The sequence below is a fragment of the Hyaena hyaena genome, unplaced genomic scaffold (genome assembly GCF_003009895.1).
Source record: "Hyaena hyaena isolate Hyena2069 unplaced genomic scaffold, ASM300989v1 scaffold_1298, whole genome shotgun sequence".
In the NCBI taxonomy this organism is placed as follows: domain Eukaryota; kingdom Metazoa; phylum Chordata; class Mammalia; order Carnivora; family Hyaenidae; genus Hyaena; species Hyaena hyaena.
Window position 1 is genome coordinate 411,321 of NW_024081929.1, and position 22,649 is coordinate 433,969.

The following is a 22,649-nucleotide window of genomic DNA, read 5'->3' on the forward strand; positions in this document are numbered from 1 at the left end:
GCCTTGTCTCTGCCTTCAAATTCTTCCCCGTTCTAGACAGCTTTATCAGCCGGTTTATTGACAGCACCCAAATAAAAACAGATTTTTTAAAAGCCTTTTGTTTACAAAGTGCTTTTCTCAGCTCCTCACCTCTCTATCCACCCCCATCCGATACCTAATTCATTACACATACTCTGAATAGTGCTTGGCTTATAGTAAGTGTTCAATAAATGTTGATGACGATAATTATTGTCATTATCCAGAGAAGACAATTTAAGTATTTAAATCTCAACGAATCTTATCAATGATTTCCAGAGAAAATCAAGTATAGGTTGACTGGTTTCAAATTGTTCTCTTGTAGAACACGTGTTTATTTTTAAGCCCAAAGGTAGCATCTCTCTAGCCTGGCTGTATAAAAAAGCTTTCTTCTCCAGGTGAACGCCACAGGGAGAAAATAGCAGGAACTATTCTAGATGAAAAGAACTCAGATACAGCAAGAAAAGGCAATGTAGCTTGATTTACTGCAGGTCCAGAAATAAAAATCTACACGAGACATTGTGGAAACAATTAGGGAAATTCGAACATGGGCTGGATATGGATGATATTATAGAATTATTAATTTTATGAGCTACTATAATGGTATCGTGGCTGCAGTGGAGAATGTCTCTCTATTCTTAAAAGATGCAGACTGAAACATTTAGGGGTAAAGTATTGGAATATCTGCAACTTATTTTCAAATGGTTCAGCAAAAAGTTATATATTTAAACCACAGAGAAAAAGCAAATGTGGTCCAATGTTAACAACTAGTGAATCTAAGTGAAGAGTTTATAGATGTTCATTGTATTGTACCTCAACTTTTCTATAGATGCCAAATTTTTTAAATAAGACGTTGGGAATAAAAAATAACAAAAAATATAGTTTTACTGAAGAAAATGCCACACACTTCTTTAAATATTTTACTGTAATAACACACTATACATTGATCTTATTTATTTGCACTTTATAAAAAGCATACTTATTCAACATAGTTACTCAATCTGAAATTAATTACTTTAAATATATTATTTAACTTCCAGTTTGTTAATACATGAATCTCTATCTTAAATACAAATCAAAATAGCTCAACACCTAACTTGACATTATAAGCAATGAGATACCAGATATAAGGATCATGGGTTAATATTTCAATTATGCTAAGCCTTTCAATAATTTTTTTCATTAATTCTTCTTTGTTTTTCTTCTTTGTCTAGAATAGTCTGTTTTAAGCTCAAAGTAGCATCTTGAAATCCAGGATTTAAGTCTAATACCTTCTTGAAATCTTCCAAAGCATCATCAAAGTATCCTGTACCAGAACCCAAAAAATGGAAAAGAGTAATAAAACTGAGTATTTCTATACATTATTCATAGCAAAGTTCAGATACACATACTTTTGCTTTTATATTTATGAGCTTTCAAACACTCCTACTAAAGGACTGCTTTGCTGTTAGTAATGACATACGCATGTGTATATCAGAGTAATTTTGCATGCCCTTACACCATAATTAAAATTAAAATTTTATATTCACTTTAAATTGACACTTAAAATTAGCTCTGGGTTTATTTATTTATATCATAAATCATCATGAAATCTCAACAAAATCCTAATACCAAATTTACACCATGACAGTAAAATTAAGAAACAGGAAATTCACATTCTTTTTAACACTTTAAAAGAGAAACAGTACTTACAGTCCCATTAATGCAAGGATCTAAAACTCTTTCACTTTATATAGTCTCAGGTGCCCTTAAAGATTTTAACTCAGAGGCTCAGTCGACTGAGTGTCATCTTACATCATGATCTTGCAGTTCGAGAGTTCGAGCCTCACATCAGGCTCTGCTGTTGGCACACAGCCTGCTTTGGATCCTCTGGCCCTTCTCTCTGCCCCTGCCTCACTTGCTCTCTCTCTCTCAAAAATAAATAAACATTAAAAAAAAAAAAAGACTTTAACTCAGACAAGTTTCCCAGGTGGTCATCGGCACTGCCCTCACTTCGCAGCTGGGAAGACACGGGCACCCAGTGACGGGCTCACCCTCACCTGGCCCGAGGTCCAGTCCCCACCCAGGGCTCTGCTGTGGTCTGTAAAACCCACCGAAAGCCCAAAATAAATGCTTCCTTTGTTCCAGGCTCTCAATCTACATTTTACATAACTCTGAGACTCGGTGATTACTACATTAGTTTCACAGCACCTGAGAGCTCTGAATGCATAGGATATAGTCAAGGACAAAAGGGGAAAAAAAGATTCTTACCCAGCCTATACAATATCAACCCTCTGTTGTAATATGGAACTTCGAAAGTGGGCTGGACTTGGATGGCAGATGTGTAGTCATCCATGGCTTCGGAAAAATCAACCCTGAAGTACTTGATTTGCCCCCTGTTATTATATGCAGTAGCCAGGTCCTCGGGGCTGCATTTGCTTTGAACAAAAAATTCACAATAAAAACGTGTGTTACCAAATTCCTGTCGTTTCCACTTTCATTCCCTTTTGGGTACTGTCAAACTTCGCCGCCTGTAACATGCAGTATCTACCCTGGAATACCAAGCTGAAGAAAACGAAATGTGAAGAAATAAAGCTGTGGAATCAGTGTCTGCTTAATCCTGTATCTACTCTGTAGGGAGGTAGCGTTACAATGTCAGTCTGAAAAACAAATTAATTTTATAGTGCGTTCAGGGACCCTGTTCACTGACAACTTGTTTTGCAGAACGTAGAATTAAAATCACTGTTCATTTTCTCAGCACACCCCAGCAGGGCAAAGACAGGTCATGCTGAGCGAGGAGGGAAAGCCGGCCCAAAGTTCCAGTTCGCAAAAGACAGATCACAGAGTGAATCATCAATGTCATTCTCAAAGTTTTAAGTGATCCCCCCAAAATGAAAATATGAAATCATTTTTCACCAATAAAGAAATACAAGTTAACCCTAGTGTGAAAATTGGGCATACTGTCCCCCAGGGAGGCCTTCTGGGGGACAAAGCTGCCTTCCCTCCCGTCTTAGGTGGGCTCGCCCCCCCCCCCCCAAGACCACACTGGCCTTCTACTAGGAGGGCCTCAGGGCTCAGGTCCACCCTGGGGGTCCTGTGTGCAGAATTGGCTCTGCTTCCGAAGGCTCCAGAGGCTGCCCAAGGCGCTTTGAGTGAGCAGACTTTCTTTAAGGGCTTAGCGGAGGCAGCCTGATCAGCCACCAGCTCAGCAGGTCACCCTCCCCTGGAGGAGGAATCATTTGCCCAGAGAACATTAACTCCGCTGCTCCGAGACAATGGTTTTCCCTTCTTTTTTCCAAAGGGAATCTCAAATTCGGGCCAAACAGAAAAGGCACAAGCGACACTCAGCTCTCATTTCTTTGTTATGCCGCACCCTGCAAAGTACAGTCCTCAGAAAACACTGTGGCCACAGTCAGTGATATTAAAAGTGACTTTCTCTTAGTATCTAGATCCTTGAGATCCGACAGGCACTGCAACCGCTGCTACCACGAGAGGGCCTGGGGGGGGGGGTCCCTTCAAGTCTAAGTTCACTAACGATGGACAGAAAACACTGCAACACGAGAAACTAGTTGTGTGAGCTACGACAGAGATAGGGTGCGAGGATACTTCTGGATGCCACTAACATCATCGTTGAAACCCGGGGAACAGGAGGGCACACTCCCTACACCTATCCCTGTTCCCATACTTGGTGAACTGCTACCCAGTAAAGGGTTTTTTGGTTTTTGGTTTGTTTGGTTTTTTTTAATGCAGCCTCAGGACTCCAGGAAGGTTATAGTCATTCTATTTTTAAGCTTTACAACTTTGTTACAAATTTCTTATATCCAGAGGCCCATAGAATGTTTGGTTCAGAATTAGATCTCATTTTTACAACAAATTCTAAAAACGTACTTTTCACGTGGAAATTGCTTCATATTTTTTTTTTAAATGTTTTTTTATTTATTTCTAGGAGAGAGAGAGAGAGAGACAGCGTGAGCAGGGGAGGGTCAGACAGAGAGGGAGTCACAGACTGAAACAGGCTCCAGGCTCTGAGCTGGCAGTCAGCACAGAGCCCGACGCGGGGCCCGAACCCACGAACCGCGAGATCATGACGTAAGCGAAAGTCGGACGCTTAACCGACTAAGCCACCCAGGCGCCCCAAGAAATTGCTTCATATTTTAAACACATGGGCTAATAGTTGAAGCTGAAATTTGTTTTCTTGATATTGAGATTTTAGTAATGATAGTATTTATCATACTAGAATTCAATTACCAAATACCAATATGGATTCTTTTGCATTTGCACACTTTAGCAAAAAGAAATAAATCTGGAAGTGCTGGGAGCCTCACTGGCCTCGCTGGATGACAGTCACAGCATGGAAGTTAGGTTTATGACTAACACTGCACTCTGGGATATGAAAAGAAAATGTTAGAAACCATTCAGAGTGACAGGCATGCAAAAATTGCAAATACTTTTTCCAAATGGCTCAGTGACCCATTATTTTAAAAAATAAATTTAAGCTAAAAGATACATTTAATGGAAAAAATCTGAAATGACAGAATCCATTGTAAATTCATGTGTTCCTAGAAGATTTTCAGAACTGTAAGGAAAGAAGGCTCACTCAGGCGCGTCGACCACCTACCTTCTACCAAACCATGGCAGACATTCTATTCTGCCTTCCCAGATACTACATATGCTACAAACACACATCAGTGCTTTCAGGCTGGATGTGCAAAGAAGACTAGATGGCAACAATATATCTGCTGGGGACAAATACTTTTTGAAACCTACTGGGTTAGTCTATTCTTTGAGCTTGAAACAATGATAGAAAACTACATTTTCTATGGTTACTAATCTTTTTTTTTTTCTTGGTGGGTGGGGTTGGGGGAGCTCAGGGCATGGTTCTAGTGTCTTATTTCCTGTTCAGAAATTTCTATTAACTATTACTTTGGTGTGTTATTGAAACAAGAAAGCAATTTTTTTTTCTGGTTTAATTCCATATGAGGTTAACAAACCGGAGAAGAATCATAAGGCTCATACAAAAGACAAACTGGAATCCTATAAAGAAAAACCAAATCCTTGAAGGGAGAGAAGAGTGATGGTGCAGAAGACTCAAAACTGTCAAAAAGCTGTTCATTCCACTCCTCTCAGTTCTTTCTTTTCTCGTCCTAGTCCACACCACTCCGTCAACAAGAACACGGATAAAACGGGAGTAACAACAAATGCTACACATGCAGGCACTCTGGGCAAGCAGGTATTATTAGCAGGTGAGGACCCTAGTATCACAAAAAGAAAAACATTATATGCGACAGAAGTACACACCACCACCTATGACACATTCTTGCCATAATGCAGGCTCTGAATTGGATCAAGCCTCACACAAGTAGCATAGGACACATCGGGGAATGAATTCAGCAAACACTCAAAACCCACGATGGCTTCCTCGATAAACTTTGAGGGGAAAAAGAAAAAAGAAGGGGAGCCTTATAGATTAAGAGACCTGGTGTGCATTCTGACTTGAACCAAATGCTAAAAAGCAAACCAACCAAGAAAAGCAAAACAAACCACCACAAACGTTATTAACCAATCAGGACACGGCATTAATTGCGCATTTCACATTAAGGAATTCTGTGACAATAATGATACTGTAGTTGTTTAAGAATCCTTAATATTTAAGAAATGCAACTTGAAATGTCGATGGACGAATGATGTGTGGGTGAAATGATAATATTCAGGCCAAGTGATCTCCAACCCCCCCGCCCCCACACAGGCGAAAAGGAAACACCCCCCATGCGGTGATGGGGAGGTTGGAGTGGCGGGTCCAATCGCCATCACAACGTCTCCGATATCCGCCTGCTAAAATGACAGGTAGAAAAGCGCGATCCGCTCTAAGTCTCTGGGTCAGAGTAACACGGAACTCCTCCCACGGTCGGGAGGAGAAGGCAGCGGACGCCCCGGATGTTCCGGAGGAACGCGCCCCTTGCTGCCCTCCTGGAAAGGCGAACGACCGCTCCCAGCTTCCTTGGAGCCCCCGAGCTCAGGTGGCTGGCCGCCGGGCTTGACGACCCCGGCCTCGGACCGGCTGGAGGCGCATCCGCCCCACTTCTCGCGATAGTTACCTCCCGGGCGCAGCTCCCACGGAGGCTGCACAGGCGCACTGGCTAATGTAAGCGGAGTAGAGCGTCTCCGCTTCCGCGTACTCGCCCTTGTTGAAGTGAGCTTGGGCGAGTGCCAGCGATGCGTGGCTTGGTCGCCCTCGCTTCCCATCCATAGCGGTCGGAGGCCTAAGCTTTTCGTGTAGAAAAGGAGTTGACTTCTGAGCGGGTAGAGGGGTAGAGGCGGCACCACGGAGCCACTTCCGTACTCGCGGAATTTGCCAACAAAACCTCGGCGCTCGCAAAGGGGGAAGTTTGTGCTTTTCGAGGACCCATCGTCTCGCGAGATCAATGACCCCGTGCCGGCGGGCGGCTCAGGCGCCCGGGTGGTTTGAATCGACTGCCCTGAATTGCTGTTCTGCTCTTAACTGCTGGTCCCGCCTGCCTCTTTTTCTAGAAGGCAGTAGATAGATGGTTCCAAACTGGTTTCCAACTCCGTGGACTGATGTTGCGAGGAGTTTGTCCTTTGTTACAGCACGTTATGGGGGGAGAAAGCCTCCCTGTGCCGGAAGCAGAAGAAACCTTGGTTTGTTTTATGAACGGCTGATTGGCCAGCGGACTCGCAGTAGCACCCTTAGGGTTCCAGCGTCCACTCTTAGCAAAACACGCGGTAGAGGGTGATCTGAGTAGGCTGCGGCTATTCTGAGACACTGTCGGAAAGTTGTCCGAATTCAAACTGCCATTTATTAGCTCCCAAGATCCTACATTGCAGATTTCTCAAACCTCTGGAATAGTGTAAGGATTCATTACGTAATATTTTGTGCTGACAGTCTGGTCTGTTACGTGAGTTTACATTTTCTTGCTGTTAATGCCAAAGAGAAACCCAGATAGTAATCTATTAAGTACAGTATATGTTTAATTCAAGTAAGAATTATGTAAAATGAACACCCCAGAGAGATTAACAATTCCATTTATAATAGCATTAAAAAGATAAAATATTTAGAAATTAAGAAGTGAAAGATTTGTCAAATGGAATCTAGAAAACACTGATGAAAGAAATTACACATAAATAAATGGAAAGACATCTCATGTTCAAGTTAAAGGGACTTAGGGATACAATGGAATCCATTTCAAATTACCGAGGATGTTTTTTGAAGAAATAAAAAAATCCATCCTAAAACTAATATGGAATTTCAAGAGATCCCAAATAGCCAAAACAATCTTGAAAATAACAAAGTTGGAATATTCACTTCCTGTTTTCAAAACTCAACTACAAAGTTACAGTAATCAAAACACTGTGAGATTAGCATAAAGACAGCCTTTCCATAAAAAATACTTGTGGAAAAACTGGATATCCACATGCGAAAGAATGAAGTTGGACTGAAACACCATATAAAAAAATTAACTACAAATGGATTAAAAACCTAAACCTAATTCTTAGAAGAAAACATAAAGCAAAAGCTTCATGACATTGGATTTGGCAGCTTCTTGGATGTGACCCCAAAGACAGAGAAAACATAAACTGGACTTCATGAAAATTTAAAACTTTTGTGTATTAAAAGACTATACAGAGTAAAAAGACAGCCCATAGGATGGGAGGAAATACCTGCAAATCATGTTCTGCGGGAGATGCTGGGCTGATGTGTCCATCTACTGGTAGCACACACAAGATTCGGACTTGGCGCCTCTGTCACGCTTGAGAAGCTCTGGTCTACGTGACACTGGAGGGCCTGCCCTCTGACTTCAGTGCCGGCGTTAGGTTCAGTTGCTGTCCCTCTCTGACTCTCAAGTCCCTCTTCCACAGAGTCCACCTGCATGTGGTGTTTTGCCTGTGGAGTGTGGCGCCAACAAGCCTCCCCTCTGCCAGCTCACCCAGAAATACTGCAACAGGATAATCTCCTGGATGTGTTATGTTCCCCTGCAACCTCATACCATCAACCGCTGCAAACGGTGTGGCCCCACCAACAACCCAGGCCCTGAAAAGAAAGTCACATAAGGTCCCTCCATGGGCTCCTCCTTCCCCTACAGGGCAGTCTCTTGCCTGAACCCTATGGCTCTGGGGCCTCAGTAAAGCTTCACTTTCATTGACTGGAGCAGTTTACAAAAATATGCACATACACACACACACATATATGTATACATGCATACGCACACACACACCCATATTTCCCCCAAAAAATATATATACAGAACTTCGGAAACTCAACTCCGGAGTGTACTATTTTGCATTTGAACCAGTGATGTATAAGGGTTTCAGTTGCTCCATATCCTTACCAATACCTGGCAGTTTTAATTTCAGCTATTATGGCGTATGTGAGAGGTAGCTCATTTTTCTTTAAATTTTACTTACTAGAAATCTAAGCTATGACAAAAAATGAGTCGTTAAATATTAACTCCAATCCTCTTAATGTCTACTTTTCCTTTTAGGGAAATTTCTTAAGAAAAAGTAGTTCTTCTTATGAAGAAAATTTACAATCCAGTGATTTCTTCAGTTTCACCCATTTTTTCTTCTCCTAAATTCAACTAAAATATAAATTAATGCCTTTAATTTTAAAGAGGTTATTAAGACCATTTTTACTTCCCATCGCTCATAAATACTCTTGGTGTATTTTTATAGTTCTCTACCATGGATATATGTTACTTTTCTAAAAATAATGTTTATTTCAAGAAAAGCACATTAATTTATTTAAAAAATGAATTGAGAATAATCATAAGAATAGACAGTAGGGGGCAATGTAATATTGCCATTTACATTTTAGAAACTCAGTAGCAATATCTTAGAACTATAAAATCATCGAGTAAGTACTTCTGATTTTCTCTTAAAAATCTGGTACAAATTTCCCCCCATTTCTAAATGAGAACTATGTATGACCTCTAGAGTAATTCACTACAACCTCAAATCATCTGACATTTGCCTAGTACCTAAGTTGTTTTTTTCTGTTTGGTATTAAAAATAATATTATACATCTATTGTACCTCCTGTCCCTTTCTCCCCATATTCAGTCTGAAGTCCAACACCTTCCTAAACAACCCCCACTGAAATATTTAAATCAAAACAAAACAAATACCATATTATCCTTAAGTTATACATAAAGGAAACTGGGGATAAACACAAGTCAATATGTCTTTTCTTTTTTTTTTTTACTGAATGCCATGTAAAACCTAAAATCTTAGCTCTTGGAATACAAAAAGATCATTTCAAAGTGTATGTGGCAGAAAAAAAAGCAATAAAATCAGCATTTGTGGCACGATAGCAGGTCAACAATCTTTGTTGCTTGTTAAGCACATTGCTTATCACTATAAATTTTATCAGTTGGTCCATCATCTCAGTACTTTTGGCTACCAAAGTATTATGAAACTTTGAAATGTAATATAATTCTCCTTTGAAACATCACATAAGTCAGGCCAAGTTTTATGATACAGAACAACTCAGCATTACTTAAACGGAGTCAGTACCTGCTTATTACAGAAAGAGAAACAACATAAACTACTTCATTATACTGTTTTCATTACATCTTCATTCTGTCCATGTCTCTCCACGTACTTGTTACATAGGGACAATTTTGCTTCTCTTTGCTCCTTTCATCAGGGGAGAGTTTGTTGGTGTTATTATTCTGAAATTTCCTTCATGCTGAATAAACCAAATTAAGTCAGTTCATACTGCCCTGCTTAGAGACAATGTTTCAAATAAAACTATCACTACAAAATGGATGTTTTTGTATAAATTTATATCATTATAAATACAGCCAAGTTTTTTGCACAATATAGAGTAATGCCAAATGCCACCTTTCAGATGAGGCTAAAAGAGTAGATAAAAAAGGAAAAGCTATATAAAAATAAGGTTGTTAGAAACAATTCAAATTATAAAAAATATCTTAAAGTGCCTTCTCATTTCTGAAAATAAAATACAGAAGACATTCAATATTTATTTAATTAAAGACAGCTAGCAATAAAGCTAATTTTAATAGTACAATTGTTTAACATTCTTCTAATACAGGTTATGTCAATTCCCTAAATTCAACTTTGCCCACTCCCATGCTTCCTCAACCTGCCCCCCACCAAGGTTTCTTAATGAATTAGAAACCTTGCCAACTGTGAGAAAAATTTCTTATTTGGAATTTTTTCACAGTATTATGTAACTGTAATTGATAGAGACAGATAGGAAAGAAATAAGATTGATTTCTATACATTTTATATGGAAATAATGATGCTGATTTTCATATAAAATGAAAGTCAACCTTATTGTATATACAGTTATAGCCATGTATATATGCTACATGTATTTTACAGTTAGATACACTCTGTCGTTCTTTATCCCACTGAGCTATGGCATAAAGGACAGAAGCTGTAGTTACTTATTTCCTGAGCCAGAACACAGTGCTTGCACACACTGCACACCCAGAACTGATATTCTGTGATTGGGCTTCCCGTGGCAACACATGTTGGCAATTTCCCTTCCCCTCTGTAAGAACAAGAGGAAAAACAATTAATTATACTTTAAAACTTCTAATTACTTAAACTACTTGTTACAGTTGTAAAATTGAGGAATGAAAAACATCTCAAGGCAACTTTTAACTAAAAACTTCTTACAATAAGAAATAAAGAATATACTTATAAGACTAAATAAAATAGGTTTTCATTGTAAGGTAAATTACTTCAAAATTTAGTGTGTAAATTATTATTAGATCACACTACTATACTTATAGAAATTTCAGCTTCTAATAGAGTGTATAATATATAATTAATAATTACAATTAGCTTACCCTTCAAGAAGGCTGTCCAATTCAGATTTTCTGTTATCTTTCGGAGTGTGTTTGGTAAAGATTTCCAAAGCAAGATCTTCATACTGTTGTTTCTGCTCCGAACTGAGGGTCTCCAAAGATTCAAGTTTAATAAAAGCTTTTGAACAAGTGCCAAACGCTCTACTGGCACACGCGCAGAGCGCTAACAGAGAGTAGATCTCGACGGCAGGGATGATGTCTTCATAGTCTCTCAGGTGAAGAGCTAGGAAAAAGAGGACAATTTGAATTTTGGATTTTGATTGTCCATGGAAAAGAATCTATGTTAAGCTGCTTTAGTTTAATCTACATGAACTCTTACAAACTTAAAATAATGGTGGGAGATTGAAGCGCTGGTCGAAGGAAGTTGGTTACACAATCTCACAGTTCTGTAACACTAGCTAACAGCTCAGGTCCTACAAAATAACTACCACCAAATGATGCATGCTCTGTGCCATTCAGAAATAAAAATAAAAATTGGTGTCAAAACACACATCTTTTAAAAAAATTTTTTTAATGTTTTATTTATTTCTGAGAGAGAGAGAGAGAGAGAGAGAGAGGGAGAGAGAGCGAGCGTGAGCAGGGGAGGGTCAGAGAGAAAGGGAGATACAGAATCAGAAGCAGGCTCCAGGCTCTGAGCTGGCTGTCAGCACAGAGCCCAACACGGGGCTCAAACCCATAAACTGTTAAGCCAAAGTCGGACGCTTAACTGACTGAGCCACCCAGGCGCCCCTACACATCTTTTATTTCATGTAAATATATTAGAAATTTCTGTGGTATTCCAGAAAAAGTAAATTAATATTATACTGTTAGTCATAATATTCAAGGTAACATCAGGTTTCTTTTTGATAAAAAAAAAGCAAAGCAGTATGAAATCGTGTTTTTTCTTTGCATTTCTTTGAACAGATTTGTCTTTTTGAAACGACAGAACTTTGAAAAAAAAAGAAGTGACAATGTACCTCTAAGCTGTCAGTTCAGACATTTATTTTGACAGCTACCATATCTTATTTTTACTTTTTCTATACTAGAGATATAATCTTTCTTTAAAATGTACTGTAGAATTAATAGATCGTATACTGGATTTCTTCACCCAGTAGGTGAAAACTCTCAAGTTCTAATTTATCGTTCAAGTCTAGAAACGGTGTGTAAGTTATATAAAATACAAATATTTTAAACATAATTGCATTATGCCACATATTAATCAGTTAAAATTAAATAAAGGTCAGTTGTAAACATATAAAAAGGAAAATGATTCTTATGTATAACTAATAACCAATCGGAAAAAAGCTGTACAGTCCCCTTGCTAATACAAATGCTAACACGGATCTAATCTAACCAACATGGAAACCTGACTGCAGTGCACAACGGAGAGCACGAAGCCAGCTCCCGAACAACAGACACCGATGACGTCAGCTGAAGGAAAACTACAATTTTATAGGCACGGAGAAATGTCTAAAATGAAGTTCGCTCAAATGTTACCAATTATTACTACTTCTGAGTTATAAGATTATTTTACAAGTTATTAGATTATTTTTTCTTCTTCTTTGTATTTTTTTTGTTTTGACTGTAATTGTTATATGTGTCATTTTATTTCTTACATAAGTGTCTTTTTAACAAAAACCAAGTTAAATACTATAGAAATCTATTAATATGGAAATATTTTACAACATATTATGTTTTCTTAAGAAGGACATAAACGTATGGCCTGTTATACTCCTGATATTATTAAAAAACAACTTTTTATATATATTCAAAAACATATGGCCTGGGCTCTTAAGTGTTTAACTTTGAATGAACAGAATAGTGACTGTAGAGACACTCTTTTTGCTTATCTCAAACTTCTGATTTAATGTGAACCATATGTATTAAAAAAAAATCAAAAGAACTTCAAAAAAAGGAGAATGTGCAAAACAGACTATAGGCAGCAAATCTCAAACACGAAAATAAACCCACAGATAAAAGTGTTACTGAAATTAATACATGGGCAAACTGAGGAGCCAGCTCTTCATATCCAATTCACACACATTATATCCATGAGGTCACAGGCCCACCTGTCTTCAGTGCAGTGTCGACATATCCCTCATAGAGCTGCCTCTGGGCGAGCAGGAAGAAGTGGTAAGCCTCAGCCCCTCTCCAAGCATTATCTGTGAAACGACTAGTTGTAGACAGAACTTCCTCCTCCAGCAAACCAGCCAAAGCAGAAGTGGCCTATGAGTCAAGCAGACCCACATTTTTTGTCAGCACGACCGTGAATCACCCCAATGAAGAGAACTTCTGAGCTGGCTTATACATTAAACTAAGTAAAGCAGATGTTATCATTACAAAGCTGTCATTGCAGACTTCATTTCTCCATTAGAAGTCGTATTTTGTTAAACTGTGTAATCAAAAATTTCTTTCAGCTTTACTGAGCTATAACTGACAAATGAAACTATAAGATATTTAAAGTGCACCTTGTTGTGATCTGACACACATACATGCTGTGAAACAATCCTCCCCACGGTGTGGTCAATTTTTCTAACAGAACTGATTATAAACTTTAAGTTAGTAAGAGATTCTTTACACGTAAAGTAATATACACATTCTAGTAAGGTTTTTAAAACTCACCAGTTAGAAAGGATTTACCAAGTAAAAAAAATTAAAGCAAAGTCTACAGATTAGTCTTGCAGAAAAAATTTCCAATATTCCTAAATAGAAATTTCTAAATTTGAGTACTAATTCTAAGTCGGTCACCCCTTTTCCTCATGTCATTTAAAACAATAAATGCAGACAAGCAAATTAAATGGCCCGACCCTAAAGAGAAGTTTGATAGTCTTTTTTCCTTAAACACCTCAGATGACGTCATGGTCTGTAATGCTCTAGCTTACCTCTGAGCTCTTTCCTTTCACTTTTCCTCTCTGCGCATTTCTCATTTGCTCATGGTACTGCTCAATAAGTAAAGCTGCTAGTACATACAGCTTCTTGACACGCAAAGGTTTGGTTCTTTTCTTTGCCTCTTCATCTGCAATCTTTAAACATTTAAAGAATTTGGGGAAGATATTTCTTAATCTATATTTGTACAAATACAATCATTTCTAAAATTTGATTCTTTAATAAAAATAAAAAATCAGTAGGATGGAACATGAATACCACCCATTTATGTTGAATATTTTCCTTAGCTTCTAAGGAGTCAGTTCTTTCCTTCGGATTTAGACTTCATAACAATCTTAGAAAACAGCAAAGGCTCTTAAATAACTAAGTCAAAATGAAGGAAGTTTTCATGGAAGGGGTAGCATTTTCTATAAGGAGATTTTAAAAATAATGTTCCAAGTATACCAAGACAAGAGGACTTTAACATGGTATACAGCCTTCAGAAATAAGGATTTATTTAAATTACTGAGGGGAATTTCTGTCTTTCATTAAATCAAATGGGAAAAAAATAGAATATAGTGTAAAATGTACATACATTAATACTGTACTAGTCCTCTTCCTTCCAAATGCATATTATGAAAAAGTAATGTATTTAAAATATGTACATTCATTTATTTATTCATTTTGAGAGAGAAAGGGAGAGAGAGCAGGCACACACACATACACATGTACACACGCATGCACACGAGGGGGAAGGGCAGAGAGAGAGAAAGGGAGAGAGAATCCTAAGCAGGCTCTGTGCTATCAGCACAGAGCTCCATGGGGTGGGTGGCACGGGCCTGAACTCACGAGCCACAAGATCATGACCTGAACCAAAACCAAGAATCAGACACTTACCTGACTAAGCCATCTAGATATTCCTAAAATGTGTACATTTAAAAGGACAAAATTCTATTGTCAACAGGATTTAATTCCCATTATTAAGGGAATTTGTACTTTATGGTCCCTGAAAATTCTATAATTCTTTGTTAATTTCAGTATTAAGTAAATATTCAATTGTTTAGGTATCAGTAAGGTGCTAACACTAATGAATAGCTTTTTTAGTAAAAGGTAATAATACTAAGATAATGTATAGTTATAGTAGTAATAAAACAAGAGGGCTTTTGCTATAGCAAGTATTTGTTTTCAAAGAAAATGGAAAATGTGTTCTTTAATACATAAGCAAACATTTGTTAACTAGAACATGGCAAATACTCACCAAGATTATTATATTACCTTAAACATCAGTTTAGCAGCATCATAAAAGTAATTGGCTTTCCGATAGAGTTCTATGGCATCAAGAGTTTTATTCTTTTCCAATAAATGAGATGCATACCTCGCTAACAGGGATCCAATTTCTTTCATACTGTGATTTTTAGCCAACTCAACAGCTTTGTTCCACTAAAGGGGAAAAATATGCCATTTAGTTACTAGAGAATTTATAGTCATAGATGTCATAAAATTCACACAATAAAGCTTTAAGTCTATAGTAATAAATAACACTATTATATCAAAATAAAAAATAGGTATAGGTATATGTTTTTTTAAATATAGTAACTTTAATTAAAATCAGAGCAATTGTAAGTTCTATAAAGTCAAACATGTGTCAACATGATTAAATGACCTAAGACTGTAATTTGTTTAAGAAGTACATCAGAAAAGGAAAGCTTCAAAGTTTATAATCACAATATTATAATTCAATTTTGCACCAGTTAGAAGTGAGAAAAAGCTACACTTGCTTGTAGTAGAACAAAATATGCAATTTCAGTTAAGAAAATTTCTTATCAGATTTAACATTTAAAAGTTATTTTTAAAAATCAAATGGACCTTCATAAAATACTTCAAGAAAATACTTAAAGGAATACACTGATAGTCAACAATTTCCACAATTCTGCACTTTAATTTTAAACTCCCACTTCTAAAAATATCAAATATATGTTTTCTATAAAGAGACAGGAAAATAGATTTGCCAAAATAAATATTGATAAGGTAACTCAATTCCTTCCTCTTGCAATGACCATTAACTAGTCCTTCTTTGGAAACAAAATCCTAATAAAATGCAGAAAATTATGAAATTACTTCCAGACAAAAGGTTGCAAAACTAAACCACAGGGTTTGTCCCCATATTGACTTAGTTATGAGTGGGTCACCCTTAATGGTAGCACTTCAAGAGGTAAATGCAAACTCCAATATTTTCTAGGTCCTCAACAAAGTGAGAAAGTATCTAGCTCCTTTCACAAAATCTACCTCAACCCTATATTGGCAACAATCTAAAAGGGTGTCTAGGGACCTTAATTTTCAGTTCCTTACTTGGTTGAGATGTACACAAGTATCTACTGCTGCCTTTGGTTGATTACATTTCAAAAATGCAGTCACTGCTTGTTCACACATTCCAACCCTCACAAACATTTGTGCTATTTCCTGTAAGGACAGAACAATATTATAAGATTTTACAGACCAAGGAAATCATTTATAGCTTAATTTACAAAATTCCATGGGGACATATGAATATTAAATTTACTGGTGGTTACAGTAATCTTTCATTGCAACATACATGGGGACAGAGGCTACAGACCAGAAAGGATGCTAAGGCATCGCTTTCTATGAAAGCGGAGCTTCCCTGGCTCAGGCTGCAGATCTACTGTTTAGCCGGGTCCTGAACCCACCGCACTCCACGTCCCTCGATACAATAGCTAGGGCACAGAAGTATCAGGCTGGGAAACAAACCCCATACTCATGTGTGAAAAAAACATTTAAGGCAACTGATAGTATAACATTGGTAATGTTAGAGACTTAAGGGAAATCTCACATTCACCGAGCTCTCAAATACCTCTCTGAAGAAATGCCCCAGATAAGCTGGCCATTCATCAGTTCAGGAAGCCAGACCTGACGAAAGATTTTTAACTGTAGCTTTGAAAAGCAATTTTATAAAACTAAAAATACTATAGGAGATTGTGAACGTGTTAAAGTAATGGGAATATGACTAACTTCCCCTCTATTTTCAAGCATTCTGTAATACTGACATATTGTTTTAACAATGAAAAGTATCATTACTCATCTAAGAAACTCTAAGATTATAGATTAATTTTAAATTTTCTTTGTGGCAGAGGATATTTCCTGACGGTGACATAAAAACCTAACAAAAATAACCTAACAAATCTAAAAACTAAAATTTGTAATACCCACTGGAAGCAACTTGTGGTTTTCTGGAAGTGAATTGGCAAGATTCTCCAATCCCTCATAATCTTCCAACATATAATAGCATTCGGCGAGGCGCTCCTGGTTCCGGCCTTGTACGTAATATTGTACAGCATTCAACCTATGGGGGGAAAAAAAAGAAAAATTTCTAAAACTAATGTGAATCTCCTGATAAATAAACACTCTTATCAAAAATGTTCCTTTATTAGAAATACTATTCCTAGTTACCGTCTGCAGTTACCGTATGTCTTTGACATGCACAGACTGGGAGGATAAAATCTAAAGGCTCTGAAGCACATTTTAGTTGCAACATTCTTTGGCTATTAAGAAAGATTGTTGTAATCGGATATACAGTTGTGCCTCCAAACACGGACATAAAAAAGCGTAGTGATCCAAATGAAAACCTAAGAATAAAAGCCAATGATCTCTAAAAATAATCTACAATAAAACAAGCAAATATAAAATACTTTTTTTTTACTTTTTTCAGAAATAAATCATATAATGTCTTTGAAATGCACACTGTGGTTTTAAACAGTGGAAAGCTGCCTGGAGGTAAGCACACGTTTGTGAGTTTGGAAACTCCAAAGTTCTACAGCACTTAGCTAAGGATCTCTCACTCCCCATTGCGAATGGAAAGCTGCTTGAATTCAGGAATCCAGGGGGACGGCCTCCAGTGTCACCAGCATTATGCCACAGGGAAGTACCAGGCAGCCACATGTTGAGTGCCACATGAATGGATGAAGATGTCCACACAGGTCACCTACCACTTTTGTCGATCAGCGAAGTAGTCTCCGATGGCATTGTGGGCTTGTTCAAGGAGACTGTCATCTGCATCACCAGATCCAGTTTTCAGGAGCTGGAGGACCCTAAACCAATCTCCCAGTTTCAGCCGGAGGCCAATAGCAAGATCTCTACAAACAACAGCACACATTCACTCACCTGACCAATATTTATGAAGTGCCTGCCCTGTGCTAGGGTCAATTCCAGGGTACTGAGAATACCCAGCAGTGAACAGACAGACAAGTTACTCCCCAAACATTTTAGAAACTTAACTGGAAAGAGGCAATGGGGAGAACTTGAAATCAGGAAAAGGAAATAATTTTCTGCTTTTTATTCTCCTAGAATTTAAATCTTCTTAGCAAAATAATGATTTAAATAATAACCAATTCTTTTCATCAATTACTGAGACATGATCAGGCTTATTTCAAAAACCATACATATATGGTTTTATCTTTCTTTTCAGGGCTTAAGCAGTATTAGGGATCTCCTTGAAGTACCAATAATAGTAATGAAAATTAGATATAATGTTTACAGCTGAAATACATACATTATTTTATACAAATCTAAAATAAGCATAAAGAATAAAACTCAATCCCTATATACCATTCATTTTTATTTCATGCTCTTTGACAAAAAAAAATTAAATAAGGGTCTAAACCAAAAAACAAAACCCAAATGTTGAGCTACATAAAAAATAATAAAAGCCCCCAGTCTCTGTAGTCTTAGGAGTTTTTCCTACCAAGTGAGAAAACCTCCCATGGCCAGCCATTAATATATGTAAAACAAAACAAACAAAAACCAGAAAAGAAAACTGCTCCCAAATTTCAAAACATCAATTAATGTAAGGGCCATGTGGAATATCCAGGTGGTAATCTAAACTGAGATGATTTTCTGAAAGGAGTGCTTTGACACATTTCATCTACTGTACACTCCCCATTTGTACAGAAGATCAAGAATGCCAGAAGCACTCCAGAATGCTCGCACCTTCATTACTTACCTTCTGTCCATATCAAGGTACATTCTCTCCGCCTCTTCGAACCTGCTGAAGTAGGCAGCAACTTCGGCCTGCGTCATGGACTCACTCTGCAGATTGCCCAGGCACTTCACGAACCTGATGCCCTGATAATCCTTGCAGCGCACAAATGCTTGCTCTGCCGTGTGCAGATCTAGTTTCTGAAGAGCTGCTTCAGCCAGGAGGCGCCTTTATTAAAAAAAGAAACAGAAAAGCTGATTGCCATTACTGATAAACAAGTCTTGAACCCGAGTTCAATTATTATGGCTGTTTCTAGCTAAACATGGTGGGAAGTCATTACTTTAACACATTTATGTATGTTTTACTTAATATTATCCTTATTTTGAGTGCTTCCAAATTTAAAATGAATTTCTGTATTTTAAAAAGAAGAGCAAGGAGGTGCCTGGGTGGCTCAGTTGGTTAAGCATCCGACTTCGGCTCAGGTCATGATATCATGGTTCATGGGTTCAATCCCTGCTTCAGGCTCTCTGCTAACAGCTCAGAGTCTTGAGCCTGTTTCGGATTCTGTGTCTCTCTCTCTGTCTGCCCTTCCCCACTCACTCTCTGTCTCTCTCTCTCAAAAAATAAATAAAAAAACAATTTTAAAAATGTTTTAATAAAAAGAGCAAGAATGCAAGTCTAACCCCATGAAGGTTACCATGAGAGTGAGAGACAGTAGAGCTGAGACTTTAAATGCATACACCACACGTTTCGGGAGGACTTTTTATTTTTAAATACCAAAGTCGGGGGTGTGGATTGTCCTCGATGAACTGAGATGCATCTTCAATTCCAACCTTCTCAATCAATGCTCGACTATCTCGCAAGGACCGGATCTCAAAGTTAATTATAAAATCCTTGTTTGGCTGTTCTGGATTCTAAAAGTAGGATGAAAAGAAAGAAATTCAAATAGCTGCCTTTAGAGTATGAGTTTCTTTTTTACAGTAAGACACGTGCACACAAACAACTGTATCATATTGTAAGCCAAAGTGGGAAGAAAAGATATTCCAATGTGTGGGTCTTAGAGTTATCTGGAAAACAGGCACAATCCACAGGTGAAGTCCCTCCTGAGGTTACTAGGCTGCCCACGGGGAAAAGCGGCCAGTGGAAGAAGAAGTGCAAGAACAATCATGCAGCCTTGTTCCCTTCAGCTTAACTGTCATGTTCCCAGGAGCTACCAGTCTCTTCTCACCCAAAGTGCTACAGAAAACACATGTGTGGGGGGTCTCTACCCACCACTCTTTAATCTACTCTCTCCTTGCCAGGGACACTGAGACCGCTGTCCCCTGTGCTGTTGGGCAGCAGACAAGCAAATAAAAGAAAAAGAGCTAGTTTTCATTATCTCTTTCCTTTTGTTAATTCAACAAGTGACCATTTTTTTTTCTAAAGGCAGTCTTGCAGGAAAGAGCTACCTAATGGCCAAAGAAAGAAACAATGGCTCCCAGAACTGAGCTGCATCTGGTCTTTCCCACCTGCAACAAAACCGCAGTACTTAGAAACTGAAAAGTCCTCTGAGAAATCCCTGGCACAAAGTAGAAAGTAGTGTGGAAACTGCATGAGGTTTGGATTCAAACAGACCTAAGCTTGGATCCTAACTCCACAGCCTACTGGCTATGTGACAGCTCTTTCTAAGACCTGCTGTACCCCCTCCTGTGCCCACCAAGGAAGCCAAGGCCGTCTTCCCCAAATATAAGCCCAATCACATCACTCCCCCAGTGACTCCGGGAGGCAGTCCAGACTCCACAGAAGGCACACAAGGCCTCTTATGACTGAGGCCAACCTCCCCCATGACGGCTCCCATTCTTCATTTCTGCCAGTGCTACCAATTACATACACCAGCTTTGAAGCCAGACGGCTTGGAGTGAAATCATTCATGTCTCTGCCTACTGCTAACTGGGCGTCACTGGCAAATGAATTTAACTCTCCAAGCTTCAGATTCTTCATCTGAACAAAAGAAGAGAATAATCAAACTGACTTCCTAGAACTGTGAGGATTAAATGAGATAACACATATCAAACATTTAGCACAATACCAGCCTTTTGCTACTCACGTGATTCCGTCTCAGAACTGCGCCAGTGCTCCTCGGGCCGCAGACCTCTGGCGGGACGCACCTGCCCACCAAACCGCCACAGCCCCACCCCTTTGCTGGTGGCTGAATTGCTCGACTATCTCCCCAACCCCTCTACTTAAAGCAAGGAACTGTGTCTTACCGACTGCCAATAAACATCTCCTGAGTCAATGAACAGATGGACTTTTGGTAAATCATTTTACTCACGAAGAGCCTTCACTAAAAATGACGTCTGTGTATTATCAACTAGGCACGGTTGTAACAACAAAGGAACGATGACATGCAATGACAAATGACAATCGAACACTTCCTATGAAGCACTTTAGTGAATGTAAATTTAGTAAATTCCCTTCCCTTTCCTTTCGCATTCCTCTGCTCTAGTCCTCCAATAAATTTCTCATTAAAAAAAAACACACACACACACACAGGTTCATAAATAAAGGGCTTTAAAGAGCTACAATTTACCTATAAAACCAAAACATGAAAACATACTACAAGTTGCAACTAACTTCAGAAACTCTACTATCTCGATTCCAAAAAAAATATATGAAGTACACAGAAAAAAGTAAATGCTTTGTATAAAATGAAAGTAAAACTGTTTTCAACATATTCTTAGAGAAAGAAACTCTCAAAAGATGGTCAATGAAGGCCAAAGTAGGGGTTCAAAAAGATACCTGGAATCAGCAATGGATTATTTTATAAAACCTGAAAAAAAAAAAGATAGTGGCCCTGCAAACAAAAAGTTACTCAAGTGTCTTAGAAATCAAAAGAACAAAGTGAATTGTCAAATATTTCTCCTCTTTGTTATTAACATAAAAACAGTGACAACGACTAGGTACCATTTTTTTGAGCTCTTGATCCCAGCACTGTGGTAAGTGCTTTTCACAAATTACCTTATACAGTAACAATCCTATTGGATAGGAGTCATTATTATCCACATTTTATTAAGGTAAAAAATGGAGACTCATAAACAAGAAAGGAAAATGAAGTCCAAAAAGATGAAGAAACTATCTAAAAATGGTCCAAGTGACAGAGCAGAGTCCATCCAGATTCCTAACAGGGACACCACACTGCCTGGAGTTAAGATAAATCCCAGTCAAGCCAGCAACAAAAATAGAATTCTTTTGTAAGAATTACCTTCAATATCTCATCCAAAAGAACAGATTTAATTTCTAAATCCTCAAAGTTACAAATATATCCAGAGGTCTGAATGGGCTCCTTTAAAGATAAAGACAAATGTTATGCTTAGTTGTACAAAATTTTCCTTCCTTTAACATATGACTTTATATTTATTATTAACATTTTCAAACCAACAGAAAATTAGAAAGAATGTCATTAACACCCATATGTCTGTCACCTAAATATTATTAACATTTTGCTAAATATGCTTCATTTGATTTTTTGGATGAAGTATTTTAAAGTAAATCAAGTAAATTTATAAACATCATGACATTTCACCCCTAAAGATTTCAGTATGTATCTCTAAAAGATAAGGATATTCTTTAAGTGGCCACATTACTATTATTACACATTATATAATTAATATTAATTCCCTAATAGCATCTAATATCAGTCCAACTTTTCTCAATTAACCCAAAAGTGCCTTATACCACTTGATAATTCTTATTCATGCAATGAAACATTAAATTTAATTCTTAATAAAACTGACAAACACTACAGTTGTATGTAAGTACATATATCAAAGAAATCTTGTGCCACACTGAAAAGTCCATCCTCTATAAAATTAGCCAGAGAGCTTTCCTGATAGATTTTCTATATAAATTTAATTTGCCAATATGTAAATATACAAGTCTGTTTCAGGTCTGTCTCTTATCCTAGTGTTATGCAAGCTTATAGTCATAAAG

General features: G+C 37.9%; 2 protein-coding genes across 2 annotated transcripts; both read right to left on the reverse strand.

Annotated features, from left to right (window-relative positions):
* Positions 1 to 495: 495 nt before the first annotated feature.
* On the reverse strand, positions 496 to 6,448 carry TTC32 (tetratricopeptide repeat domain 32). The gene is made up of 3 exons (XM_039223222.1): positions 6,090 to 6,448; positions 2,266 to 2,432; positions 496 to 1,321 (listed from the first exon to the last, which is right to left on the reverse strand). The coding sequence occupies exons 1-3, from the start codon at positions 6,239 to 6,241 to the stop codon at positions 1,182 to 1,184; spliced, it is 459 nt and encodes a 152-aa protein (XP_039079153.1). The 5' UTR covers positions 6,242 to 6,448; the 3' UTR covers positions 496 to 1,181.
* A 3,558-nt stretch (positions 6,449 to 10,006) lies between these two features.
* Positions 10,007 to 22,002, reverse strand: LOC120224989 (WD repeat-containing protein 35; the record flags this gene model as incomplete). Its single annotated transcript, XM_039223221.1, has 11 exons — positions 10,007 to 10,527; positions 10,829 to 11,069; positions 12,895 to 13,051; positions 13,708 to 13,848; positions 14,966 to 15,130; positions 16,040 to 16,150; positions 16,916 to 17,048; positions 17,692 to 17,838; positions 18,705 to 18,908; positions 19,458 to 19,594; positions 21,922 to 22,002. Coding segments are annotated over 11 exons (1,668 nt in total), but the record flags the coding sequence as incomplete, so codon positions are not given.
* Between the last annotated feature and the right edge of the window lie 647 nt (positions 22,003 to 22,649).

Excerpts from the sequence above, each read along its gene's own strand:
- TTC32 (XM_039223222.1), bottom strand. The coding sequence starts at position 6,241 with ATGGATGGGAAGCGAGGGCGACCAAGCCACGCATCGCTGGCACTCGCC. Across the intron at positions 2,433-6,089 it reads GTGGGAGCTGCGCCCGGGAG|CAAATGCAGCCCCGAGGACC; the intron begins GTAACTATCGCG and ends TTTTGTTCAAAG. Across the intron at positions 1,322-2,265 it reads GTTGATATTGTATAGGCTGG|GATACTTTGATGATGCTTTG; the intron begins GTAAGAATCTTT and ends GTTCTGGTACAG.